Here is a 26,263-nt window from a genome sequence, read left to right on the forward strand (position 1 = left end):
CCGCCGCTGCAGGGGGTGCGGGGTCCCCGCGGCTCCCGGGAGCTCAGTTAATCGCAGCCGGGGCTGCTGGCGCCCCTCTTTCGGCACGTCAGAGCTGCTGTTCCCGGAGCAGAGGGCTCCGAGCATCTGTGAGGTGCGAAATCCACCGCAGGCTGCCACAGCCGGAGGGTTGAGCAGGATCAGCACCACACGCGAGCACACAGCAGCTCGAGAAAGCCGGGCTGAGGGCCAGCAGAGGGGACCCCTGGGTGCTGAGGAGGAACCAACCCTGAGGCTACAAAGAAACTGCTTTATTGCCTGGCTCAGAGTCCGAGTCCAGGCTGGAGGAGAGGGAACTGGCCCGGGAAGGGGCCCCGGGACATCAATTCCTCTTCCTGCCTTTGCCAAGGGCTTTGGTGGGAACAGCTGCGGGTGCTGCGGACTGGTAGAGCGTGGAGGAGATCTTGTTGATGTAGTAGAGGCCGACCATGGAAAAGATGAGGCTGCAGGTAAAGAAGAGAAGAGGCTACTCAGCTGCAGCCCTTGTGCTGCAGGCAGGAAGGAATACGCCAAGGCCAAACTGACAGCACCCCCGCGCTCCCACTGCGCTGCAGTGCCTAGCACTGGTCACCCCAGGTGCTCCCGGCCAGCCTTGGCCCCGCCAACAGGGAGCACGAGCCACCAGGGCCCCTGGCAGCCACCCCGGAGCGTGACAAGCTGCTTCCCCACCCTCCGGGGCAGGCTCTGGTCTTACCAGGTGGTCACGCAGACTCTGTGGATGAGGCCGGAGGCAAAAAGAGCCAGCAAGAGGCAGGTGAGGACTGCAGGGAAAAACAGGAGAGGAGAGATGCAGCCACACCGTTCCATCAGCTGCACAGCCCCTCCTGAGAACCTCAGCAACGCGGTGAGACAAACCCACGCAAAGCACAGAGGGAAACAGCAGGATGGGCTCTTCCCCTAGCTGATGGCTGGCATGCCGAGGTGCCCAGGGAAGCAGAGCACCCGCCGGGAAGAGCCGCGCTGCGTGCCCTTTGCAAACCCAACGTGGGGCAGCACGCCCAGTGCCCGCAGCCGACAGCGCCTTCACCTCCCCGCCGGTGGCACTTACTCTCGGGGAATATCTTGGCCTGGAAGCCTTTGCCAAACACCAGGTTCTCGAGGTTGTTGAAGGCCTGCGCAGGGGGTTAAGGTACAGAACCGGGAACCACCTCCTCAGCCCCGCTCCCCGTGCGGCCCCAAAGGATACGGTGAGGGAGCAGACGAAGAGCGCGGCGCCCAGCAGCCCGCCCTGGATGGTGAGCCACTCGGTGGAGGCCAGCTGCCGGCTGTACATCTGCATCCCGGCGAACAGCAGCAGCGACAGCAGCGATGAGAGCGCCAGCGACGTGCCCGTGCCTACGGCTGCGGCACGGCCCCGGCTCAGCAGGGCGGGGGGGCCGACCCCCAAAGCCCCCTCAAGGCCCTGAAAGCCCCCTGAAGCCCCCCCAAGGCCCTGATTGCCCCCGACCCCCCCGGCCCCGATCGCCCTCTGCAGCCCGCCCCCGAGGCCCCTCCCCACCCACTCAGGCCCCGGTCCCGGTCCCTGCAGCCCCCCCAGGCCCCACTCGCCCCCTGAGGACCCGGTGCCTACAGCCCCCCCCCCCCAGGCCCCGATCGCCCCCTGCAGCCCCCCCAAGGCCCTGATCGCCCCCCCCGAGGCCTCCCCCGCTCCCTGAGGCCCCGGTCCCGGTCCCCGCAGCCCACCCCGGGGCTGCAGCCGCCCCCCGAGTCCCCCCCGCCCCCTCAGGCCCCGGTCCCGGTCCCTGAACCCCCCTTCAGGGCCCCGATCGCCCCCCGCAGCCCCCCCCCGAGCCCCCCCCCGCCCCCCCGGTCCCGTTACCCATGGTGCCCCGCGGCGTCGCCCCCCCCGGCCCTTTCCCCTCCCGGCCCCGCCGCCGCCGCTCCCCCCGCACTACGCAGGCGCGCCCCGGAGCCGCGCACGCGCACTGCGCGCCCCCAACCCCCTCCCACCACCACCACAACGGGACACGGCGGCAGCCGCGGGCACGCGCGGCTCATGCGCGCCCCCGCGCGGGGCTCGGCCGCGGCTCGGACGCCCCCTAGCGGCCGGGCGCGGCGCTGCAGGCCCCGCCGGTCCGCGCGCCCCCCGGCGGCGGGGAGCAGGGCGCGGGGAGGCCCCGGGGCACCGGGCGGGGGCGCGGCCGCCCCCCCCCAGCAGCCCGCCCCCCTCCCCTCTCCCTCCCCCCCCCCCCCAACCCTCCGCCGGCTCCGTTCGGCCCCTTCCCGGCTCCGCAGCGGGCCCCGGGCCCGGCGCCGCGCTGCCGTCCGCGGGGAGCCGCCGGGGGCCGCCCCGGGGAGCGGAGGGGGCGTCCCGGTACCGGCCCGGTGCCACCGCCCCCCGCCGCCCCCCCCTCTCCGGGGCGGGTCCCTCGGAGCATGCGCGCCGCCGCCCCCCCCCGCCCTCCCCCCGGTTCCGCCGCTCCCTGCACCAGAACCGGGCGGCCGCTGCTGCCGCCGGGACCGGCCCCGGGCGCGGAGCCATGGCCGAGGGCGAGGACCTGCAGACCTTCACCTCCATCATGGACGCCCTCGTCCGCATCAGCGTGAGCGGCGGCGGGGAGCGAGCGGGGAGCGAGCGGGGCCGGGCCGGGCTCTCCCGGGACCGGCGTCGCCATGGCAACGCGGCGGGGCGGTGGCGGGGCCGGGGCGGCGGCGATGGCCGCGGTGGGGCGGGGGGGGGGAGCGGCCGGGGTGCCCTTGAGGGCCCGGCAGGCCGCGGAGAGGCCTCGCTGCCTCGGCCCGTTCCCCGCCGGGCCCGGGGGGGCCGGATCGGCCCTCACCGAGCCCCGGGCGGGGCGCACCGGGCACCGGGGAGCGCCCCCCGAGGCCTCCCAGGACGCCGAGAGCCCAGCGCCCCCCGCGGGGACCGGGGCGGGGAGTGCCCGGTGCTGCCCGTGCGCCGTGGGGGGGGTCCTGGGGCTGGGGCTGGTCCTGGTCCTGCTCGGGACCTGATCCCGGTGCTGGCCTCAGCCTGCATGCAGGTCCTGGTCCCTATCCTGGCCCTGATGCTGGTCCCTGTCCTGGTCCTGGTCCCTATCCTGGCTCTGGTCCTGGTCTCGATGCCCGTCCCTATCCTGGCCCTGATCCTGCTCCTGCTTCTGGTCCTGGCCCTGATTTTGGCCTTGATGCCAGACCCTGATCCTGGTCCTTGATCCTGGTCCTGATCCTGGTCTCGATGCTGGTCCCTATCCTGGCCCTGGTCCTGGTCTCAGTGCTAGTCCTGTTCCTGGTCCTGCTCCTGGCCTTGATGCCGGCCCTTATCCTGGCCCTATTCCCAGTCCTAATCCAGGCCCCAGTCTCCGTCCCGCCCCGGTCCCCGTCCCGGCTGCGCCCGGTGACACTCTCCCCCTCTCTCCTCAGACCAGCATGAAGAACATGGAGCGGGAGCTGGTGTGCCCGGTGTGCAAGGAGATGTACAAGCAGCCGCTGGCCCTGCCCTGCATGCACAACGTCTGCCACGTCTGCGCCAGCGAGGTGCTGCTGCAGCACGGCTACCTCTGCTGCGACCCCACCTCCGAGCCCTCCTCGCCCGCCGCCACCCCGGCCACCCGCAGCCCACGCCTGGGCCGCAGGGGGGTCCCCAAACCCGACCGCCTGGACCGGCTCCTGAAGTCAGGTGGGACGGCCGGGGGGGACGGGGATGGCGCGGGTCGGGGGTAGAGGGGCTCTGCTGGCCCTGAGGAGGAGCCGCAGGGTGCTGGGCTGCGTGTGACGCCTCCCCGGCCTCCTGCAGGGTTCGGCACCTACCCAGGGCGAAAGCGGGGCACCGTGCACCCCCAGACCATCAGCTTCCCCTGCCCGGCCTGCCAGCGGGACATCGACCTGGGCGAGCGGGGCCTCGGCAGCCTCTTCCGCAACCTGACCCTGGAGCGCGTGGTGGAGCGCTACCGCCAGACCATCAACATCAGCGCCGCCATCATGTGCCAGTTCTGCAAGCCCCCGCAGCTGGAGGCCACCAAGGGCTGCACGGAGTGCAAGTCCAGCTTCTGCAACGAGTGCTTCAAGCTCTACCACCCCTGGGGCACCCAGAAGGCTCAGCATGAGCCCACGCCGCCCACGCTCACCTTCCGCCCAAAGGTACGGCCTCCTCCGTCGGGGGATCTTTCCTACTTGGGGTTCCCCGGGTGCCACAGCGGACGAGCTGGGGAGAGACCCTTGAGGGGGGGGGGTCCTAAAACTCTGCTGAGCTTCCTCGTGTCCGTGCAGGGTCTGATGTGCCCAGAGCACAAGGAGGAGGTGACTCACTACTGCAAGACCTGCCAGCGGCTGGTGTGCCAGCTCTGCCGCGTGCGACGCACTCACACCAGCCACAAGATCACGCCGGTGCTCAGCGCCTACCAGGCTCTCAGGGTAAGGGCTGCTGCGGGCACGGGGCTGCGCGCTCGGTTCGGGGTCAGGACGCCTACGGGGAGGCAGGGAGGAACCAGGGGTGCGAGCTCAGCTCGCAGCACAGATGGGGTGAGGGCTCTGTTTGTAGGTCGGGGGTGCACGAGGCCAGCGGTGGCTAACCTCCTTCCTTGCAGGAGAAGCTGACAAAGAGCCTTGCCTACATCTTGAGCAGCCAGGACACGGTGCAGACCCAGATTGCCGAGCTGGAGGAGACGGTGAAGCACACGGAGGTAAGGGCGCGAGGTCCCCGAGCAGTCCCTAGGTGGGGATTGGTACCGCCTGGCTGGTCCCTCTTTGTCCCGTGCTGTCTGTGGCGCGGGTAGGGGGCCGTACAGCACGCTGACAGCGCCGTGCCTGGCAGGTGAACGGCTCGCAGGCCAAGGAGGAGGTGTCCCAGCTGATCCAGGGGCTGTGCGCCATGCTGGAGGAGAAGCGGGCGTCCCTGCTGCAGGCCATCGAGGAGTGCCAGCAGGAGCGGCTGGCCAGCCTGCACTACCAGATCCAAGAGCACCAGGCCATGCTGGAGAACTCGGGCATGGTGGGCTACGCCCAGGAGGTGCTGAAGGAGACCGACCACCCCTGCTTTGTCCAGGCTGCCAAGCAGCTGCACAACAGGTACCGGGCTGCGGGGACCCATGTGGGTGTCCCCGCGGTGTCGGGGCTGGCCGGTGCCCAAGGCAGCCCTCGTGTGCCACCCTGACGTCCCCGCCCTCCCGTGCTGCAGGATCCTCAGGGCCACCGACTCGCTGCAGAGCTTCCGGCCCGCAGCCACAGCCTCCTTCAGCCACTTCCAGCTGGATGTCAGCAGGGAGCTGAAGCTGCTCACAGACCTGGCCTTCATCAAAGGTAACCGCAGCAGGACCCTGGCACCGGCTGCGGCCCGTGTGGAGGCGCAGCCCCCGCGGGCAGAGCAGCTCCGTGCCCGCCCGTCTCCTCCCTTGGAGCCAGAGCTCGGCTCCGGCCACAGAGGGATGCGCTCAGGCGGGCGCTCGTGGATCTGCCAGCCCCCCTCCCTGTCAGGAATGGCCCCAGCAGCCCCCAAAGTGCTCCCTGCCCTGCCCTGTGCCAGGGCTGCAGGCAAGGGGGCAAGAAAGGCAGGGCTGTGGTGTGAGGTAAGGGCAGCAGAAGGGTGAGTACGGAGTGGAGGCTGCCCCAGGTGCAGGGCAGGCGCTTCCCCCCCAGGGCAGGTGCCGCCCGGGCCCTGCCGGACCGGCTGGCAACACTTTTCAGACCTGCTTCTACCTCTCTTTGTTTATAGGCTGTGGCCGCTGCTGATCGTCACCGAAGTAACTGAGGCAAGTCACTCCCCTGCCCCAGAGCCACCCCTGCTCTCTCTGTCCCATCCCTCCATCCCCACTCCTGCCCCATTCCCACTCCGCCGCCATCGACCATCCCCGTCCTGCCCGCTGGTGGTGGCAGGTGGTGGCTCTGCCCGCGCTCGCCACCCTTCTCTGCCCCCTCCCTCCATCTGCTGCAGCTCCTCCTGCCATCCCCATCCCCTCCTCACCCCATTTCTGTCTCTGCATCCCCTCCTCACCCCATTTCTGTCTCTGCATCCCCTCCTCACCCCATTTCTGTCTCTGCATCCCCTCCTCACCCCATTTCTGTCTCTGCATCTCCTCCTCACCCCATTTCTGTCTCCTTTCCACCCCTGCTTCCCTGCTCCAGTTCCGCTGGCATCTTCGCACCACTCTGCCATTCCCATCTCTTTCTCCTCCTCCTCTCCTGCTGTCTCCATCCTCTCTCTCTCTCTCTTTCTTTCTTTCTCTCTCTCCCTCCCTCCCCCCGACTTGCACTCAGCCTCTCTGGTCCCTGGAGCCTCACAGCAGCCAGCTCCTCTGTCTCCCCAACTCTCTCCCCCCTCTGGTGCCTACACACAGTCTCTGCAGCCAGATCCCCCTAGACTCCTGCTGGTTGTGCGTCCGTCCGTCCGGAATGCCCCCTCCCTGCGTCTGGCCGCCTCCCTGCCCGCGGGGGGGGGATGCTGCCTGATGCCTGCCCCCCCCCCCGTGCCTCTCCCCGCAGTGCCCGAGGCCCCCGTCATCGACACGCAGCGCACCTACGCCTACGACCAGATCTTCCTGTGCTGGCGGCTGCCGCAGCACTCACCCCCCGCCTGGCACTACACCGTGGAGTACCGCAAGACGGACACCAAGGCCAAAGGGCTCAAGCTGTGGCAGCGGCGGGAGGAGGTGCGCGGCACCAGCGCCCTCGTCGAGTACCTGGACACCGACAGCGTCTACGTGCTCCGGGTGAAGGGCTGCAACAAGGCGGGCTTCGGGGAGTACAGCGAGGACATCTACCTGCACACGCCGCCCGCCCCAGGTGAGGGGACGCCCACGGGCTCCGATGGGGAGCAGTCTCCCCCAGCCCGCCCATCCCTCGGGCTTTTCACCGTCCCCTTCTCACCTCCTCTGCTCTCCTCCTCCCCGCAGTCCTCAACTTCTTCCTGGACAACCGCTGGGGCTTCAACCGGGACCGGCTGGCTATCAGCAAGGACCAGCGCGCCGTGCGCAGCGTCCCCGGCATCCCCATGCTCTTCGCGGCGGAGCGGCTGATGACCAGCTGCCACCTCTCCATCGACCTGGTCATCGGCGACGTGGCCGTCACGCAGGGCAAGAGCTACTGGGCCTGCTGCGTGGATCCCAGCTCCTACCTGGTCAAGGTGGGCGTGGGGCTGGAGAGCAAACTGCAGGAGTGGTTCCAGGTGCCTCAGGACGTGGTGAGCCCCAGGTGAGCAGGGTGGGGGCGCAGGGGGGCTTTGTGGGTCTGCGGGAGGTTGTGAGGCAGCCTTTGTAGAACCTCTGCGCCGGGCCTCACCTGTCCCCCTGCCGCAGGTACGACCCTGACAGCGGCCACGACAGCGGGGCAGAGGACACGACGGTGGACGCGCCCCCACCCTACGCCTTCCTCACCATCGGCATGGGCAAGATCTTGCTCTCGCATGGCTCGGCACTCACTTCTCGTGACCCCAACGGCTGCACCGTGCCCTTGCCACCGCGCATCGGCATCTGCCTGGACTACGAGCAGGGCAAGGTGAGCTTCTACGACGCCGTGTCCTTCCGTGAGCTCTGGGAGTGTGGCGTGGACTGCTCGGGGCCTGTCTGCCCCGCCTTCTGCTTCATTGGAGGGGGTGCCCTGCATCTCCAGGAGCTGGTGGCCAACAAGCAGGAGCGCAAAGTGACCATCGGGGGCTTCGCCAAGCTGGACTGAGCTGCGCGCGCACTCCCTGCACGCACATCTGGTGTGACCCCTTCTTGTCAAGCGAGCTTCAGGGCCTGGAGGGGACGCGACCATGCAGGGAGCGCAGCTCAGCAGGGGCAGCCCCAGCCCTGCCCGGGGCTTGGAGCAGGCCAGGTGTTTGTTTTGTGGGACTGGGGGGGGACGGGGACAGCTCCGCCGTCCCCTCCCTTCCCCATCCACCTGCCCCTTTCACCAGCTCGGCTCTGTGGCGCAGACCTGGGGCTGCAGGCAGAGGACGGCAGCAGGTCTTGGCAGAGGGTCAGCCCTAGAGGTGGAGCAGGGAGGGGGACGCCAGGGGGATGCAGGGCTGCACGGGGAGGGGGGAGGCAGGAGCTGGTTGGGGTGACGGTGGGGGGAGCGGCTGGACAGTGGCTGGGGCGGGGGAGGCAGACGGGCTGGGGGAGAGAGGGAGGGGGGAGGCTGGGCTGGAACAAGGTACGAAGACTTTTTTGTAAAAATGGCTCATTTTTGACGCGGCTCACCCGGCTGCAGCATCGCGGCCAGGCACAGCCGCCGCTGGGTCCTGTGGGGCTGTGGGACCTCGGTGTCCCCCACCCTCCTGAGGGGCTGCGGAGCACTGCCGGGTTCTCTGCTCCCTCCCCGCTGCGTGGGGCCAGCCCAGCGCGGCACCCACCCCCGGGACTCGCTCAGTGCCCCCGTTACACCGCTCAGTGCCAAACAGCCCCTGCCAGCCGGGGCTTGCGGGGTTGGGATCCGACGTGGCCAGGAGCCATGGGGGGCTGCCCCCCGCTGCAGGGGCCTTGGGGCTGCGGTCCCACGCTGGGAGCCGTCCGAGCTGCTGTAGTTTCTCATGGGTTCTGTTACAATTGCTGTCTTTTCATGGTTTCCTACAATAAACTGCAGTGCCAGACTTCTCCAGAGCCGCCCGAGGGCAGCCGCAGCCCCCTGGGGGGTTGAGGACAGAGCAGCAGCACCCACCCGTGCTCTGCTGGCCGCTCCCCGTGGGGCAGGGCCCCGTGGTGTGGAGGCCGTGGGGCAGAGCTGTCCTTCGGGCTGTGGCCAGCAGAGGCCAATCCTGCCCAGGGCCGGTCTGGGCAGCGCTGACGTGTCCGATACCCGCTCGGGCTGTGCCCGGCCACGTGGCCGCTGCTGCCCCCCTCTCGCTGCTCAGCCTCCCTGGGGTCTCGCTCCCGTCCCACCTGGGAGCAGCGGCCATCTCCTGCTGGCCCTACAAGGGACAAATCCTGGTAGTGGGTTTAGCGTTAGTGGGGTATGATGAGAGGGAAACATCGGGGTCCTGGGAGCGCTGGCACAACCTCCTGGGCTCTCTGGCATCCTCTGGGGGTGAGCAGCAGAGGCAGGAACCCCCCCGGGACCATGAGGGCAGGCGGAGGAGCTGCCTGTGGGGCTGGGCCCCCTCCTCGGGGCTGGCTCCTGCTGCTGGGAGAGGCGGCACAGGTGGGGCCAGGCAAGGAGCGGGGCCAGAACGGGCACCCTGCGAACAGGAGTTTCATTGTACGGCCCAGCCCTGCTCTCTGTTTCGATTCCTCCAGGCCCTGCCCAGGGCTGGGAAGGGGGGTGAGGGGAAGGGGGGTGAGGGGAAAGGGGGTGAGGGGAAGGGGGGTGAGGGGAAGGGGCACCTTCACAGGGCTGGTGCACCCCTGGGGCTCTGCTCCAGCAGCACGGCCCCGCTCTGCTGCCCCGTCCCCAAAGCTGGCTATGGGGTGGGGAGGGGGGACATGGCCCCACACCGCAGCCCACCTGCGGGGCTATTTTTAGCTTCGTTCCTTCCTCCCAGCAAATGGGGCAGGATCCGGCACAGCCCTCCCCACCTGGGCCATCCTGCTGCGGCCGTGCACATGAACCCCTTCCCACCCCCCCCGGTGCTGCCCTGCCTGCTGCCTTCTCCCACTGCAGCCCCTCGGCCCCGTGCCGCCCGGCTGCTGGTTTCGGTTGCTGTTGGCAGCTCTATCAGCGAGGCACAATGGAAAATATAAAGCATCACCCCCCCCCCCCTCACACACACACCGCATCCACACCCCTCGGCCCCATCTCCAGCCTCAGGGCTTGCGTCACCCACCCTCGCAGCCAGCCCAGCCGTGCCCCAGAGCCCCCAGCCCCTCGCCCTCACCCCCTGGCACCCCCTGGCACCCGTCGGGGTCCCCAGGCACCAAGGTGACGTCCCCCTGCCTGGGGCCCACGTGCTGTGGCCAAGGGGCCCGCGAGCCACGTGCCGTGGGGTCACAGCTGGTCCCGGTCCCACGGCTGGTTCCTGTTGAAGCTGCTGGCCCCGCGCCCACTCTGACAAATGATTTCTTTATATAAGTTGTGTTTCCTTGTTTTTCTGGCCCTTCGGTAGTTGCCAAAACTCTCCCAGCCCCCAGAGCAGGCGCCCTGGCCCATCCCGAGCCAAGCAGCTCAGCCCGTGTCCCCACACCGGGGCAGGATGCGTCCCCAGCCCCGGGACTTGCCGCTGCCCACCCTCGCCCCTCCGCACACCCTGCAGCCCTGCAGCCCAGCTCCTCCTCCCAGGGCCTCCAGGAGCAGTTTCGGGGCTCTGGCTGTGCCAGGATGGCTTCAACCACAGCTTTTCAGGCTCCTGAGCCCAGACGCAGCCCTGGCTCAGGCAGGGGACGATTTTGGGAGCAGCCTGCCTCAGACACGACTGCAGCCCGCAGGCGGCTGTGACAGTGATGCACATGACATGTCTTTTACAGCTCTCTCCCCACGGCTTTATGGCTTGACCATCACCTCCACGCGCTGCTCGTGCAGGGTGACAGGTTGCACTGACCGAGCCCCGTGTTTGCACAAAACAAACCCCAACAGAACAGTACTGGCCAGGCGGGGGGGGATGTAACAGGAGCAGGGGCCTGGAAGGAGCCTGTGTCACACCCCAGGGGGTGGGGGGGGACGGACACCACCCACATGCAGGTGACTGTAGGAAAAGTGACAGAAATAACCTCATAAGCCAGAAACCTGAGAGTGCCTAGAAAGAGAAACGAGAGCAGCCGCCAAGCTGAGCGTCACTCGAGGTGATGGCGATGCCGGGGAAGCTCCACCAGCCGCTGCTCCTGAAGGCATCAGCAAAGACCCCCCCCCATGGGAGCTGCCCCGCGGGTGCTGGGGATGCCCCCCCACAGGACGCTGTGCCCAGAACCACCGCAGACCCCCTCGGCTGTGCAGGGAACCAAGCCTGACTGCGCCCATCCTTTTATTGTGAAATGCGATAAATACACCACCGCCAAGGACCCCGCAACCCCGCAGCCCTGCGGAGCCCAGCCGCAGAGCCTGGCACCGCCATCCCCTATATATATATATATATATATATTATATAAAACGACACCACAAAAAGAACAATTGGAGCCCCGGGGGCGAGCGCAGGCAGGATGCGAGCCCAGCCCCCTGCCCGCAGCACGGAGCAGGGGGGGTGCACAGCCAGGCTGGGGGGCTTGGAGTGGGGCCATGGGGGAGGAAAAAAGGGTGTGTGGGGGGCACTCGTGCCCCAAATCTTTGTTCTTCCAGTTCTGTCATGCGCGCGAATCCGGCTGCTCCAGAACCTTCCGGCTCCCGCTGCCCATGGCGAGGGGCTGAGCGGCGCCGGGGGACGTGCCCAGGGCCGGTGCTGCCGCCCCAGGAGCGGGGGGGTCGCGGCCGTCCCGTCCCCTCGCATCCCTCAGAGGTTGTCGGAGGAGGCAGACGGGTTGGTGTAGGCGAAGGTGCCGCCCCCCGCGATGGTGCCTGCCACCTGGGAAGGGGGGAAACAAGGCGGGGGGGGTCACAACAGAGCTGGGCTGGGAAGGGCCGGGGGCTGAGCTCCCCCAAAGTCCCCCCGAGGCCTGGGGGCAGTGGGAGACCCCCTGGCAAGCAGATCCATGGGGGTCAGCCCTGCAGCAGCCAGTGCCATGGGCACCACGAACAGCCCGGTTTTAACCAAAAATACCCATGTGGACACCCCCAGCCCTCCTCTGGGGCCGTCCCAGCCCCCCGGCCATGGGAGCCAGTGGAGGATCAGCGCAGCCAAAGCAGCCTGGGCCGCTTTTCTCTCCTCCCGCTGGCTAAGCCTGCCCAGCAAGAGCGAAGGTAAATATTTACCCAGGCCCCTGGTATTTGAACAGCGCGAGCTGCTTGCACAGTGCGGAACAGCTGGATACGGCCCCCGCCCCGCAGCACCGGGCGCAGCAAACAGCGGGGCCGGGGCCAGCCCCAAAACCCGCATCACTCAGGGCAGCCGCAGCCCCGCACGTGCACGCGCGGCGCCCGACGCTGCTGGTGCCAGATCTGGACATCCCCCCCCCCCCAGCTTTGCCCCCTCGTGCCCCAGCTCCAGGGTGCCAGGATCTGGCCGAGCCTGAGGCTGGGGCGCGGGGAGGCAGCGGTTCCACCGAGCCCCCGCGCACCCAGCGAGGGTGGGCGGGGTTGGGAGCAGCCGCCCAAGGTCGCCGGCAGCTTCCTGGCTCCGGCCACGGCTCCATCCAGGCGTGAAAGGTACGCTCACCTCCCAGCTCACCTCCCAGCCAGCCGCAGCCCGGGGCAGGCTCCCAGGGACCGGGGCCACCAAGTCCCCGTCCCCACTGGCTGTTTTCGTCCTGCCGGCTCCGTCAAGGGCAGGGTCGAGGGACGCGGCCGCACCAAAAAGCAGCGACCCCGGCACCACCCCGGTGCCAGGGCACCGCCGGCACTCGGCTCTCACCTGGCTGTAGGGGTTGTGCTTGCTGTTGGGGGACACGTAGCGCCCGTGGCTCTGGTACGGGGGGTACTCAGCCATGGGGTGGTAGGAGTCCTTCGTGCTGAACAGGTCCAGCTTCCCTCGGCTCTTCCGGCGGCAAGAGCAGGTGGTCTGGGGGGGCAGGGGGGCTCCGTGAGTGGGACGGGGTCAGGGGCCCAAAGGCAGCGGGGACGGGGACAGGGGCTCAACAGCGGAAGGCCGGTGAGGATGAGGATGGGGACTCACCAGGAGAGCACAGATGAGGATGCTCAGCAGCAGCAGGACGCAGACCAGGACCAGCAGAGCAATGGCCCAGTCCGGAACCTGAGGCTGCGCCACCGGGGCCGTCACTTCCACGCCGCCTGAGGAGCAGCAGAGCTGTGTCCGTACCACCAGGCACAGCCCCGCCAGACCCCCGGGAAGGGGCCAGAAGGGAAAGAGCCCTCCTCCCCTCGGGCCCAGCCCAGCACACTGACACAGGCACTTGTCCCACTTGTCCCACCAAGGATAAACCCAGGACAGGTGCAGAAGCCACCCGAAGCGGCCGTGCCGGAGCCCGGACCCCTGCTCAAAGCACCCCCGGGGCCCGAGCCCCCCGCTCACTTTGGATGTCGGCCAGCTGCAGATCCATGATGTACCCATTCGAGTCCAGCTGGCTTCTCAGCTTCTTCTCGGCAGAGTCACTCGTGATGGAGTCGTTGCTGTGCCCAAACACGAGGGTGGATTGCACTGCCACCGACCCTTGGCTGCTTGAGAGAGGAGGTGTTGGAGCCGGGACTGCCACCTACCGCTACCCCCTCTGCTGTCCCCCCCTGCCAGGGGCTCTGCACTGCGCTGGGCTTCCCAGCCCGAGCCCCCCACCCACAGTACCTGAAACGGAGCTCACTGCATCCCTTGTAGGTCTGCCTGCCCATGCAGCTCGTGCAGCCAAAGACACCTTCAAACTGGAAAAAAAAAGCATGGGGGGGGGGGGTCACGACCACATCCCCAGCTCTCACCCCACTGCCTCCCAACCCTGGCATCCTCCCCTTCACCCCAGCATGGCCCCATCTTCTGCTGCCCCCACTTCTCTCCCCAGTGGGACTGGGCTGCAGAAGCAGCTCACGGAGCTCAGGGCACATTTACAGGGAGCCCCTACCTAAGGTGGCTCCTTCCTGGCACAGACCATGAGGTCTTTGCTCGCCCAGGGCAGCCAGCGGGCAGGGCTGGCACTCACCATGGTCAAGACAGCACGGCTCAGGCTCCTGTACTCCTTCGACGTGGGATCGAGCAGGCTTTGGCTGAAGTTTCTGTTCAGAATGCGGAAGGACAGCGGGACGCGGAGGAGCAGCTGGACCACGGTGGGAGGCAGAGCTGCGGCTTTGCTGGGGTTGGGACCCCCGCTGCTCCCAAGCACGGCCGTGGGGGTCTTGCCGTGCACTGTGCTGCCCTGAGAGGTGACAGAGGCTGTCTTTGTGGGGACAATCTCGGCGCTGCTGTTCGCGGTGGCGTTGGTGTTGGACGTGGGGATCACGGTGCCACCAGCCACGGGGGAGGTGGGAACCACGGAGCTGCCGTTGGCTGCGCTGCTGGTTTTGGAGGGGGGGACCCCATTGCTGTCGTTTGCACTGATGTTGGAGTGGGGGAACATAGGGATAATGGAGACGGGCACCACGGTGCTGTTGGCTGTGGCATTGCCAGCAGAGCTGTTGCCTGTTTTTGGGAACACTGTCACATGGGAGGGGACAGGGCCAAGGGACCCATTGCCGCTGGTGTTCTGGGAGGTCGCGTTGTTCAGAGCGGGCATCATCACCGTTGTCTCAGTGGTGGTCGTCTCCACAGTGGTGGTCTCGGTGGTGGTGGTCTCTGTGGTGGTTGTCTCGGTGGTGGTGGTCTCCGTGGTGGTGGTGTTCGAGACGTGCGTACCTGAAGGACAAAGGGGGTCAGGAACTGGGGCTACAGCATCAATTTGGGAAGAAATTCTACACAACGAGGCTCCTTTACGAGACCTTCCTTGGGACAAAAACGTGCAGAGAAGTCCCACAACCTCCATGAGACCAACACCTACGAGGCCAGCAAGAACTTCAGGAACAGCCCCGGTGAGACTCATGCTGGGCGCACGTGGCATGAGCAAGGGGTGCCTGGGCGGCTGCCCCATGCCCAGCCCTGCAGAGCCGTGCCCCGCTCAGGACCCACTGCCATGTTGTGCCACTAAAATCTTTGTGATGAATGCAAACGGCTGGGCTAGGAAGGCAGAAAGCCCCATGGCGCTCACACCTGTGCTCACCAGGACATGCATCGCCTGGCTCGCGGCCAGCGCAGGCGGCTCCTCGCGGGCGCTTTCCCAGCAGGTGCCACAGGAGCCCTGGAGGAGCGCCCGGGGTCCGGACATCTTGCTGAGGCACACGCCCGCATACCAGCCTGCGAGCCCCAGGCACAGCCTGCTCCATCCAGCCCCAGCACAGCCTGTCCGCCCCGTGCTCAGCCCCGGCCGATCCCTTCGGTCGGCGCTAAAAGGGACACGGACACGGCCAAGGGCTGAGCAAGGTCCCCAGCTCCTGTTTTTTTGGGGGACAATCAGCCCTGGGGCACTGCACCCTGGGGACAGAGCACACCAGGCGGTGATGCACCCACTGCTGGGTGCTGAGGGTCACGGGGTGCCACCAGGTCCCCGCTCACAAAGCCGCCCGGGTGACCCCCCCCTCTCGCCTCCCCACCCCGTTACCGCCCTGCGCACCCAGGTCCCAGCCCAGCTCCCACCAGCTCGAGGTGCCACCAGCCCCCGGTGCCACCAGCCCCAGCGCCTCACCTGCACCCAGCACCACGAGCAGCAGCGGCAGAAGCGCGGTGAACTCCATGGGGCTTGTCCGGGGGGGGGGGGCCCAGTGCCTGTGGGGGCTCAGCGGCAGCTGCTCCTCCCGTTAGGCAGCGGCGTTGCGCGATCGGGAACTGGAGGCTCAGTGGCGGCTGCAGCTTTATAGAGCACCTGGAGCAGGTGGGGAGGCCCCACCCCGCCACCGGCCCCGACCTGCACGTGGTGAAGGGGGGGCCCCTCCACCCTGCTTGACACAGGGCACGAGGGTGCCATCTCACCACCGGGACCCCTGGGACACCCTCCGTCCTGTGCTGGGGTCCTCCTGCAGCTCCGTGCCTTCCGTGCTGGGGTCCCTTTGTGGCTCTGCGTTCTCCCAGCTTGGGGACCACGGAGGGGACACTGCCACAGCGTCCCTCGTGCCATTGGACGTGGCCTCAGGCAGGGGCGCTGGGTAGGGGGCAGCCATCGGACGGTCCTCGTACGGGGGGGGGTCCCAGCCGTGCCATGGCCCCTGGGAGCTGGTGGGGAGCATGGGGTGGGGGCCAGAGCCCTGCAGCCCCCCTGTAGATGAGGGGGCCTCATCCTCTCATTCAGCCTGGGGTTAATCATTACCGGCCCGGCCACTGCCTCGCCCTACACTCAAATAAACTCTGGCACCCCCCCCCCCCAAACTGCTTACGCAGGTGAGGCCCAGGGCCCCACTAAACCCCAGTCCCTCCCCACCGCCAAATGTCCCCACCTGGTCCCTAGGCTGGGCACAAGGGTCCCAGGGGGCACGAGCCCCCCTCTGCTGCTGGAGAAGACTTTCCTGCTCGCCCCGGGGGACACCAGGAGCAAACCCCATGGGGGGGGACACGGCCCCCGATGCCTGGTGCCAAGCCGGATGCCCGAGCCCCACCCCAGAGGCACCAGGTGCCACCCAGGCCAGGCACAGAGCCCCCGTCCTCCCCTGGGGCCATGTGCTCCCCCCACGGCCAGGCTGCGGGGTCCTTTCTGCCCCCCTGCCCCTGCCCAGGGGGGAGAGCCCCAGTTCCTGCGGAGGGCTCGGTGTCCCCGCTCCTGCCCAGCCCCAAACTCCCCCCCCCCAAGCCCCATGCCGGGGGTACTGCTGTGCGCTGGGGGGGGGTCTGGGGGCATTGGGGCAAGGGGGAGGGCAGCAGAGGGGGAACCCCCGGCTGCAGGAACAGCAGCACAAAGGAGAGGCTGCCCGGGCCCCAGATCCAGCTGTACCCAGTGCCCGTGATGGGACTGTGCTTTCCTTACCCAGCCCCTCAGTTCTGTGCCCAGCTCAGCCTCAGCACCGGGGATGGGGGTCCCAGGCTGCGAGCCGTGCTCCCCCCCCCCCCCCAGCTCAGCACACGGGCACAGGTTTGTGGTTGTCGTCGTTTGGCTTTGTTTTTGGCTTTTTTTATGGGCTGCGAAACTCCTCTTAGCAGAAAAACACAGAGTGGGGGGGAAGGAAGGGGCCGGGCACCCGAAGCTGCGCCCCCGCGCCCCCAGCGCCCCCCAGCACCGGGCTCGGGAGCCGCGAGGCCGGGCCCCAACCCCCCTCCACGCGTGAACGCGGGGCACGAACCCCACGCGCGTCCCCGTCGCCCCGCCCGGCGGCTCTGGAGCTGCGGCGCCTCCTGGCGGGAGCGGCCCCGCGCAGAGCCAGCACCGAGCCCCGGTGGCGCGGAACGGGACCGGGACCGGGACCGGGACCGGTACCAGGGCCGGGACCGGGGCCGGGACCGGAGCCGGCAGCTGAACCCCCCGCGCCTCCGTCCCCCGCCGCAGCCCGCTCCCTCGGGCCCGGTGCCGAGGGCTGCCCGGGGATACGGGCACGGCACCGGGCCGAGGGCTGGGAGTGGACGGGACGGGACGGGACGGGAGGGGAGATGCTCGGTACCGAGCGGTGCCTCCCCCCGTCCCGTCCCGTCCCGCTCGGCGCACGTGCCCGCAGCCCCGCCGCTCTGCCCGGTACCGGCAGCACCGTGCCGGTAGCAAGCACCGGCCCATCCCCTCCAGGCTCCGGTACCGACGGGGCGGCGGCTGCCCGGTACCGGTCGCGTTGCCCTTTTAAGAGCGGGGCCCACCTCCGCCGCCGCGGCGGGGCCGGTGCCGGTGCGGGCCCCGCGCGCTCCGGGGCGGGGCGGGGCGGGCTCGGGGGGGTGGGGGGGGGGTTCGGGCGGGGGTGGGGGGGGGCACATTCCGCCGCGTTGCCGGGCCAGCCGTCGCCATGGCGACCGGGCACTGCCGCCGGGGCTCGGCGCTCACGGCGCAGTTCCCACGGAGCGGCCCCGCGCGGCGGCGGCGGCGGCGGCGGCTCCGCTCCGGTCCCTCCGGGGCGGCGGCAGGGCCGGGATGCGGTGCAGTGTTGTGCCCTCGCCTACCAATATTGCACTCGTCCCGGCCTCCCGCCGTCCCGGGTTCCGCCGGTAGGACCGGCCGGGCACCGGGCTCCCCCCCCGACGACCCACGGGAGGACGGCGAGGGAAGGAACCGGGAGCACGGGGCGGGGGGGGAGGTTGGGGGGGGGGCCGGGGCCGCCCCCTAGGAACGGGGCGCGCAGGCGAAAATCCGGTGGAAACTTTATGGCCCGGCGGCGGGCGGGGCAGGGCCGGGGGGGGCACACGGCCCCGCCGCCCACCGGAGCCGCCCCGCTGCTCCCGGCAGTGCAAAGTCCGCGGGGGGGTGGGTGAGGATCGGGGGCGTCGGGGGGCAGCGGAGCCCGGACCGAGCCCGGGTGCCGCGGGCGGAGGGGGGGCCCCGGGCCGGGGGGGGGGCGGCTCACTCGCGGCCCTCCAGCAGGAACCGGCGGAAGGGCTCGAAGTCTGCGGGGATCGTGTCTGCGGGGGGGCGACAGCAGGGGGGGGCCGTGAGGAGCCGGGGCGGGGGAGATAGAGCCCCCTCCCGGGACAGCCGGACCCCCCCCGAGCTGCCCAGGCGAGCCCCAGAGAGCGGGACAAAACCCCCCGGGCACCGGGACAGGCCCTGGCCCACGCGGGGGGGGTCCCGGGGGACTCCCCGGTGTGTGTGGGGGGGGCATCCCGCTCCCCCCCCCCGCTCCGTTCGCCACGGGGCAATAGGGGCGAGGCTGCTCGCTCCCTGCCCCGGTGCTCGGGGGGGGGTCCCAGTGCTCGGGGGAGGGGGTCCCGGTGCCCGGGGGGGTCCCGGTGCCCGGGGAAGGGGGTCCCGGTGCCCGGGAGGGTCCCGGTGCCCGGGGGGAGCCCCGTGCTCACCGTTGCAGCGGTACTGCAGGTTGGACCAGATGATGTTCTCCTGGGAGAAGCAGAAGACCCCCAGCCGCCCCCCGCGCATGGTGGTGTCGATGATCACCCCCGAGTCCGCCACCAGCCGCGGGCCTTCGTACAGCCGGACCCTGCGGGGGGGGGCAAAAGGGTGGGGGGGGGGGTCAGCCAGGACCGGGGACCCCCAACCCGGGGGGGGGGGGGGGTGCGGCACGCTGCGGAGCGGGGCGGGGGGGGGGAAACCGGGGGAACTGTGAGCCCCCCCCCCCTCCCCACCCCATAAAAAAGAACCACCGCCGGGATGGAGCCCGGGGCCCCCGCGCCGCCCCCGGCCCGGCCCCGCTGCCTTTTGTCGGGCGCTTTGCATGTGAAAGGCCCCGGCGGCCGGCGGGGTCGCCATGGCGACGGGACAATGGCCGCGGGGGCCCGGACGGGGCGGACGGGCCCGGCTCCCGGAGCCTCCCCCCCCCCCCCCCCCCCCGCGGCGGCCGCCCCGACGGGTTCCTTAAAGGGGAAAAAAGCGCCGGGGGGGCCCCAACGGGGCCGGACCCACCCCCAGCGAACGGAATCTGCCCCACAGGTCTGATCCCCTCTCCCAGTGGATGCCGTGCCCCCCTCCCCCCCCGCCCCGTCGGTCCCACCAGCCCAGGACCCCTCCCCATGCTGTCACCCCCTCACCAGGCCGGGACCCCTCCCCGAGGACCCGCAACCTCCGCGCTGAGACTGGCCGGGCTCCTGCCTTCCCCCCCCACCCTGGGTGCTGCCAGCCCCAGCGGCACCCCCCGCGGCCCCCCGCTCACCTGATGTAGCCCACCTGGGGCCTGTGCACCAGCTGCCAGCGGTACGATGTCTTGTCCCTCCAGCCCACGTTGCGCGGGTCCTTCCACAGCAGGCGGACATGCTCGGGCGTGTGGCCCGTGTGCCATAGCGCGTTGCGCAGGTGCTCGCCGGGGCCCGTCGAGGACTTCACCGCCTGGGGGTGCGCGGGGCATCAGGGGGACCCCGCTGGCAGGGCCTGACCCAGTCTGGGGGGGGGTGGGGGACAGACACAGGAGGGTGGCAGCACCCACCTTGAGCTGCAGCCCCGGCTCGGCCACGGCACGGAAGGGGGTGGCCTGCCAGTACGTCTGCTCCGTCTGCTTCCACATCACCACGTAGAAGCTGGCGCTGTCCTGGTAGCTGAAGATGAAGCCAGCGTAGTCATCGTCGGTGACGGTGTTGACGTGGAAGGTGCCCTCAAAGTCCACCCCGTTGAAAGCTGTGTAGCCTGCGGGTGGGCAAACAGAGGAAGGAGCCCCCTCCCCAGCATGGGGACAAGACCCCGTGCACTGCCGCCATCCAGGGCGGTTTTTACCCCTCTCCACGGGGCACAGAAGTGGCCCTTGCCCCCCAGCGAGCAGGGGACAAGGATAAAGGGGCTGTCCCACGGGGTCTGCACCTCTTACCAACAGCCAAGCCTGGGTCGCTGTTCATGGTCTGCACAATCTCCATGCCCTGTGGATGAGACCTGGGTTAGGGGCGTTTCCGGGGACCTCCCGGCCCCTCTCCGCTCCCGCCCCAGAAGAAACATGGGGGGCAGCACCCACACCTGGTTGAGGACAACCCAGTTGGGATCAATCTGCGCATCCCCCTCGGGGTCCAGGATGACGGTCTGGTAGGCGCGGAAGTCGGTCAGCGTCACCTCGGCGCTCTCCGGGCACACGTCCAGCTGGTCGATCACTGTGTCGTTGTCGAAGTCCTCCTCGCACGCGTCACCCACGCCGTTCCCTGGGCACACGCACATGGGTCACGGAGGGACAGGTCCCTCCAGAGGGCTCTGCCTCCCCCTGCCCGCCCAGCACTCACCATCCGAATCCTTCTGGTTGGGGTTGGGGATCAGGCGGCAGTTATCCGGGCCGGGTGGTGTGTAGTCAGGGATGCCATCGTTATCATCATCATTGTCACAGTCGTCCCCCAGCCCATCATTGTCTGAGTCCAGCTGGGAGCTGTTGGGGATCTCAGCGCAGTTGTCCTTGGTGTCCTGATGCCCGTCCCCATCACTGGCAGGAAGAACGCAGTCAGGGCAGCACCACAAACGCGGGGACCTGGCGCTGAGCTCCAGCACCTTCACCCACCCCAAAGACCCCTCATCTCAAGGACCCTCACCTGTCCTCGTTGGTGTCACAGATGTCCCCTACCAGGTCACTGTCCATATCTGTCTGGAAGAGACCAAAGCCCTAGTTCAGCAGGCACCCTGAGGCGACAGGACCCCAAACCCCGTCAGCCGGGGGGCAGGGTCCTGCAGACCCCAGGCCACCCCTGTCTCGACGCGTGCTGGCTGCCCAAGGCCATACCTGAGTTGGGTTGCTCATTTCAGGGCAACTGTCACAGGCATCCCCAACGCTGTCCTCGTCCCGGTCTGTCTGCAGCGGGTTGGGCACCTTGGGGCAGTTATCCAGCATGTTGGGAATTCCTGCAAGGACAGAGGCGTGTGGGTGCCCTCAGCACCCCAGCATGGCTGTGACAGTCCCTGCTCTGCAAGGAACCCCCGGCCACACACAGTCAAGCCTCATGAGCCACTCACCGTCCCCATCGATGTCATTGTCACAAGCGTCCCCCTCGCCATTGCTGTCCGTGTCCCGCTGGTCATTATTGGGCACGTTGGGGCAGTTGTCGCAGGCATCCCCAAAGGAGTCGGTGTCCGAATTCTGCTGGTCTTTGTTGGGGAAGAGCCGGCAGTTGTCCTGCAGGGAAGGGAAGGACAGAGATGTCCCCATTGTGGTGGCTGGCAGAGCGGAGCCACGCTCCGGCATGGGTCAGGGCAGGGGGACATCTCCAGTGTGCCCGGTGAGACCATCCCAGAGCCACAAGCCCCGGCCTGCTGCCTCCCAGGAGCAGCATCCTGGGGGCACCAGAATCAAGCCAAAGCAAGAAGCTGTGCCCCTTGCCCAGCACGAGCCCTAGCACCACAGGCACGTCCTGCCCGCGTAGCACAAACACCTCCACGTTCTTGATGCCATCACCATCTGCGTCATCATCACACTGGTCCCCGATGCCATCGTTGTCGGCGTCCTCCTGCCCTGAATTCGGCGTCAGGCGGCAGTTGTCCTGGAAGCACAGACACCAGTAAAGGCAGGGAGGAGGACAGCTCTGGAGCCCAGCCCCATGACAGGCTAGTGGTCTCCCAAGCCCCTTGCGCCCCTCGCCACGGGGAGGCCCACCTGCTTGCAGTGCTTGTTGTTGTCGATGCAGGGCAGGGGCTCATCAGGGTAGCCGTCGAGGTCCGTGTCTTCCCCACACACATTGCCGTTGCCAGCCCAGCCCACGTTGCACTGGAGAAAGGAGGAATCAGGGGCTGGGAAACAGGGAAGAGTCCTGGCAGGAGCAACCGCTGCTCATGCCAATTCCTCCGGCACCCTCTGCTTCTCAGTCGTCCCGTCCCCGCCTTCCCGCTCACCGCACAGGAAATTTCACCGTTCCTCTCGAACATGCAGAAGCCGTTGATGTCGCAAGGGTTGGAGGTGGGAGTGCTGCAGGACCGCTGCGGGATGCAGCCGGACGTCTGATTCCCCACAAACCCTGACTTGCAGGGGCCACATTTGTAGGAGCCCTGGGAGAAACGGGGCACGGGGCAGGATCAGGAGAGTGAAGAGGCCCCCGATGTCGGGTGGGGGAGCAGGGCAGCTCCGCTCACCGGCGTGTTGGTGCAGATGGAGTTGGGGTCGCAGCCACCATTGTTCCCATCGTTACATTCATCAATATCTGTGCAAACCTGCAAGCAGGATGGGAGAAACCATCGATCTTCTGCCCCTGCAGCTCCTCCAGGAGACCCACCCCATGCCCGCGGCCTGCCTTCGGCACTGCTCTCCTTCAGAGCAGGGTCTGGCAGGCTCAGCATCCCCTGCCCGTCCCTGCAGCCCAACAAACCGGAGCACTCATGGCCAAGCCCCACAGCACTGCACTCACCTGCTTGCTGGCCTTCGCATAGTCGGCCCCCACGCCAGAGACGGTGTTGCCCCGATAGCCACGGGGACAGGGCTCACAGCGGAAGCCAGGTGCCGTGTTGATGCACTTCGAGCCGGGGAAGCAGGGGTTGGCATGAGCGCACTGCGGGCACGGGGAGAGAGAAAAGCTTTGCCCCGGGTACGGCACCGGCGAGAGCACCCCGGTGGGTCTGTCCCCGCCGGGTGGCTCAGGGACACATACGGAGAGGGGAAGCATCTCGTGTGTGACACCTGCCCATGTTGTCTGCCAGCTCTGGGGCTCAGACCTCCCCCGTTGACAGGCATGAGGCCCGCTCACCTCATCGATGTCGACGCAGTGTGTGCCGTTGCCCTCCAGGCCCGGCGGACAGGGCCCGCAGCGGTACCCAGGGTACTCGTATGTCTCCATGCAGTCCACGCCGCTGAAGCAGGGGTTGGGGTTGCAGCGAGAACGGTGCTCATGGAAGCCTGCGGAGATGAGGGCCGGGCAGGGTGGTGAGCCGGGACGAGCGCACGCTCCCTGGGGTGGGAGCCGAGCCACGGCAACACTCACCGCAGACCTGGCACTCCATGATGGTGTTGCGGATCAGGGACATCTCCTTCACCTGCGAGGCAGCAGAGCACAGGGCGTTAGGGATGGGGGTGACTTGGGGAACATCACACCCCTGGGGTGCAGAACCCACATCCAAGCCCTGCCACGTATCTTCGAGCTCCACGCTGCCCTCACGGTGCCCAGTGCACTGCCCTTGGCCAAGCCCAGCCTGGGCAGTGCCAGTACCACTGCCCCACCTCACCTGGTCCCTAATGTCTTCTCGCAGGTCTGTCAGGATGCGGTTGAAGAGGGTCAGCTGCGTGACCAGCGCCTTGGTCTGCTCGCCTGCCACAAGCAGGGAGGACAAGGTCAGCCCCAGCCCCAGGACAGAGGCAGCCTCCTGGGGCCAGGGGCTAGGGGCTGCCGTGCCCATCCCACGCCGTACCGGGGGGCACGAGGCAACCCCCGACCCTTCCTTCTCCTCCCTCGTCGGGCGCAAAGCCGCCCAGGTCATGGTCTTTGCACTGCAAGGACAGGTGCCAGCAGCAAGGACCTGCCCAGCTAGTTCATCCCCACTGGGGTCCCAAGACCTCGCAGGACCCCTCCTGTACAACACATCCCATGCCCCTCTGATCTGCCCCATGCCGGGGTGCCCAGCAGGTGCTAGGGACTCTGGGACAGGCTCCAAAGGGTTTTACACCTCCATGGAGCCTCAACCACCATCACCGTCCCCCCAGCTGGAAAAAGGGGAAGCAGAGCAGGGACTTACCCAGGATGGAGGCCAGCGCGCTTGTCACTGCAGGGAGGAAGACAAGATCTTGTTGAACACTGCTTTGGCCAGCACACGGCCTGGAGACCCAGCACGCCTCCTGCCAGGGTGTGCTTGAGGGACAGAGGAGCCACCAAGGAACAAGGTCCCCACGCAGAGGACTGCAGTGCCACCTGCCATCCCTGCACAACAAACTGCTGGGCAGGCTCTTGAGGCTCCGTGGCCCTCCAGACCGCAGTCCTCACCTTCCCTTGCATGGTTGCTCCTGGCCACCACATGCACAGGAGCTCCCGTGTGCATAGGGCTGTCTGGCATGGCGCAGAAGCAGAAGCTCCCCCTGCACGATGTGATGCTGTGCCCCCTACGCACCAGCCCGTGCTCTTTGTGGTGCCCACCCAACGTGCCGTTCGACACGTAGCATGCATGGGGGAACCGGCCAGCCCCCCGTGCTCGGAGCAGAACACACGTGCCGTTACCTGCGCTGTGAATGGATTCATCTCCCTGGAACGGACACTCGCTCAGGGCCCCGACTCGGCTCATGGAGCCTCCCAGAATCAGCTTCATGGACTCCACGAACCCCTGACGTACCAGAGGAGACGCAGTCAGCCACGGGAGGCTGTGCCTGTCCGAGGGGTGCGAAGGACACTCGGCCCCATGCGGGGGTCCCAGCACTCACCTGCATCCTCTGGTAGGCCTTCTGTCCTGTGCGCACCTCGATCGACTCCACCTCTGCCAGGGGGATCTCGGACAGCTCGGGCAGCCCCACGCTAGAGTCCACTTGCTTGCAGTCCACGTAGAGCTCCACGCTCAGCATGTCCCCACGCAGCCCGCTCAGGCGCACGATCACCGTGTGGCTCTGCCCGTCCGCCACGTGCGCGTGCTGCAGGTTGACCGAGTGGAGCTTGTTGTCTTCCCGCAGGTAGCGCACCAGCACTGTGGAGGAGCGGGAAGGGGCCGTGAGCTCTCCTCTCCGGCCCCTTGGGACCAGTTGCAGCAGACCCGAGCAGTCCCCGCCGAGCTCGGTCCCTGTTTCTCTTCCCACATCCCCGGCGTGTGCCCCCCGCGTCCCCACGGAGCAGGCACCTACCCTTGTTGATCTTCCCCACCACGGACACCTCCAGCCACCTCGTGTTGTCCTTTTTGGAGTAGAGGCCAAAGAGGGTCCCCCCCTGCTTGGGGGGCAGGCGGAAGGTGGAGAGGAGGAAAACGTCGTTCACCGTCAGGAGCTCCATCCGGATTTTGTGCGTGATGCTGGCCATCTGCCGGGCCTCGCTCACCAGGAGCAGGTCGATGACTGCGGGGAGCCAAGGACGGGGGTCGCATCCTGCCCGGCCGCGCGGGATGCAGGGGGATGCCCGCTTCGGGGCACCGCCGCCGGCCCGACCCGCTGGAAACCGGCCCCACCGGGCCCGGGGAAGCCCCGAGGACTCCCGGGGAGGCTCCGCACGGCCCCGCCGGCTCCGCCCAGCCCCGGCCCCGCGCGGTGGCGCTCCAGGACCGGGAGCGGGAGCGGCCGCCCCGCCGAGAAGGATCCGCGGAGTCCCCGCCACCGGCGGCCCGGAGCCCGGGAAACGGGCGGGGCCCCCGGCTCGGGGCCTTCCCCGCTCCCCCTCGCCCCGGGGTTTCCCCGCGGGGGCGGCCGCACCGCCCCGAGCATCCCAGCTGCCGGGCGGGGAAGGCTGGCGGAGCCCCCGGCCCGGCGGAGGCGGGGAACGGAGCGGAGCGGGGACGCGGCTCCCGGGGAGGCTCCGGGAGGGGGAAGCGCGGAGCCCCACCGGGGCCGGGCCCCGGGAACCGGCGCGGAGCAGCCACCGCGGCCGCCCCGCCGAGGCGCTGCGGGAACCGGAGCCCCGGCGAGGAACGGGCCGGCTCTCGGCACAGGCCCGGGGCGCTCCGGGGGAGCACGGAGAGCCCGGTCCCGCCGGGGCACGGCAGCCCGCTCGCTCCGTGCCGCCGCACCGGGCAGACCGGGAGGAGCCGCGACCCTGGGGCGAGCGGCGACCGCGCAGCCCGACCCCGGCAGCCTCCCCGCTGGCCCCAACGCCCCTCGAACCGGAGCCCTCCCGCCGCGGGCACCGCTACACGGAGCCGGGACGGGGACCGGCGTCCGGGCGGGACTGGCGGCGGCCCTGCCCGCAGCTGGCCCCGGGACTGCGGGCAGCGGCGACCCTCGGGGGTGCTGGCGGCCGTCCCGAGCTCCGGGGATGAATGTCCCTCTGTCCCCAGCGCGGAGCGCCGGCTCGCCGCAGCTGCCCGCAGCCCGGCTGCCAGACCTCCCAGGGAGAGCACAGCCGCTGTCAGCGGCCCCGGGCCGGCCGGCGGGGGCCGGCAGCCCCCGTCTCAGGGCAGCGGGGCAGGGAACCGGCGCCTCCCCGGCTCGCAGCGGGCCGGGAACGGCGGGGGCGCCCCGTCCGCGTCGCCCCGTCGGGGCTGTCCGGCCGTCCCCGCGCCTGCCGCTGCCCGGCGGGACGGAGCGGCACAGGGAGCCGCCTTACCTTGCAGCCCCTGGCGAGCCGCGCCGGCGGCGCCCAGCAGGAGCAGCGCCAGGAGCGCGCCGAGCGCCGGGCCCCCCGCGGCCGCCGGTGCCCCCATGCCGCCGGTGCCGCCGGTGCGGAGCGGAGCGCGGCGGGGCGGAG

General features: G+C 69.0%; 3 protein-coding genes across 5 annotated transcripts; 1 reads left to right on the forward strand and 2 right to left on the reverse strand.

The window, feature by feature from the left end:
- Positions 1 to 275: 275 nt before the first annotated feature.
- Positions 276 to 2,667, reverse strand: KRTCAP2 (keratinocyte associated protein 2). 3 transcript variants are annotated; one of them, XM_035567505.2, is made up of 5 exons: positions 2,552 to 2,667; positions 1,226 to 1,380; positions 1,088 to 1,151; positions 734 to 800; positions 276 to 482 (listed from the first exon to the last, which is right to left on the reverse strand). In XM_035567505.2, the coding sequence occupies exons 1-5, from the start codon at positions 2,652 to 2,654 to the stop codon at positions 362 to 364; spliced, it is 510 nt and encodes a 169-aa protein (XP_035423398.1). In that variant the 5' UTR covers positions 2,655 to 2,667; the 3' UTR covers positions 276 to 361. The 3 variants fall into 3 exon arrangements, with proteins under 3 accessions (XP_035423398.1, XP_050571813.1, XP_035423399.1); XM_050715856.1 differs by having other exon boundaries at positions 2,546 to 2,656; XM_035567506.2 differs by lacking the exon at positions 2,552 to 2,667 and adding an exon at positions 1,859 to 1,976.
- TRIM46 (tripartite motif containing 46) lies at positions 2,520 to 7,756 on the forward strand. The gene is made up of 10 exons (XM_035567508.2): positions 2,520 to 2,582; positions 3,400 to 3,655; positions 3,773 to 4,116; positions 4,246 to 4,389; positions 4,563 to 4,658; positions 4,790 to 5,043; positions 5,153 to 5,274; positions 6,454 to 6,753; positions 6,864 to 7,161; positions 7,266 to 7,756. The coding sequence occupies exons 1-10, from the start codon at positions 2,520 to 2,522 to the stop codon at positions 7,639 to 7,641; spliced, it is 2,253 nt and encodes a 750-aa protein (XP_035423401.1). The 3' UTR covers positions 7,642 to 7,756.
- Positions 7,757 to 17,903: 10,147 nt separating this feature from the next.
- On the reverse strand, positions 17,904 to 26,219 carry THBS3 (thrombospondin 3). The gene is made up of 23 exons (XM_050715820.1): positions 26,123 to 26,219; positions 24,715 to 24,921; positions 24,304 to 24,560; positions 24,104 to 24,206; positions 23,628 to 23,654; positions 23,121 to 23,203; positions 22,880 to 22,931; positions 22,646 to 22,794; positions 22,310 to 22,450; positions 22,038 to 22,115; positions 21,801 to 21,953; positions 21,565 to 21,675; positions 21,344 to 21,451; positions 20,928 to 21,087; positions 20,698 to 20,816; positions 20,510 to 20,562; positions 20,210 to 20,403; positions 19,953 to 20,131; positions 19,810 to 19,858; positions 19,435 to 19,631; positions 19,165 to 19,337; positions 18,356 to 18,495; positions 17,904 to 17,962 (listed from the first exon to the last, which is right to left on the reverse strand). The coding sequence occupies exons 1-23, from the start codon at positions 26,217 to 26,219 to the stop codon at positions 17,904 to 17,906; spliced, it is 2,889 nt and encodes a 962-aa protein (XP_050571777.1).
- Positions 26,220 to 26,263: the final 44 nt, after the last annotated feature.

Source organism: Cygnus atratus, chromosome 28 (assembly GCF_013377495.2).
Source record: "Cygnus atratus isolate AKBS03 ecotype Queensland, Australia chromosome 28, CAtr_DNAZoo_HiC_assembly, whole genome shotgun sequence".
In the NCBI taxonomy this organism is placed as follows: Eukaryota; Metazoa; Chordata; class Aves; order Anseriformes; family Anatidae; genus Cygnus; species Cygnus atratus.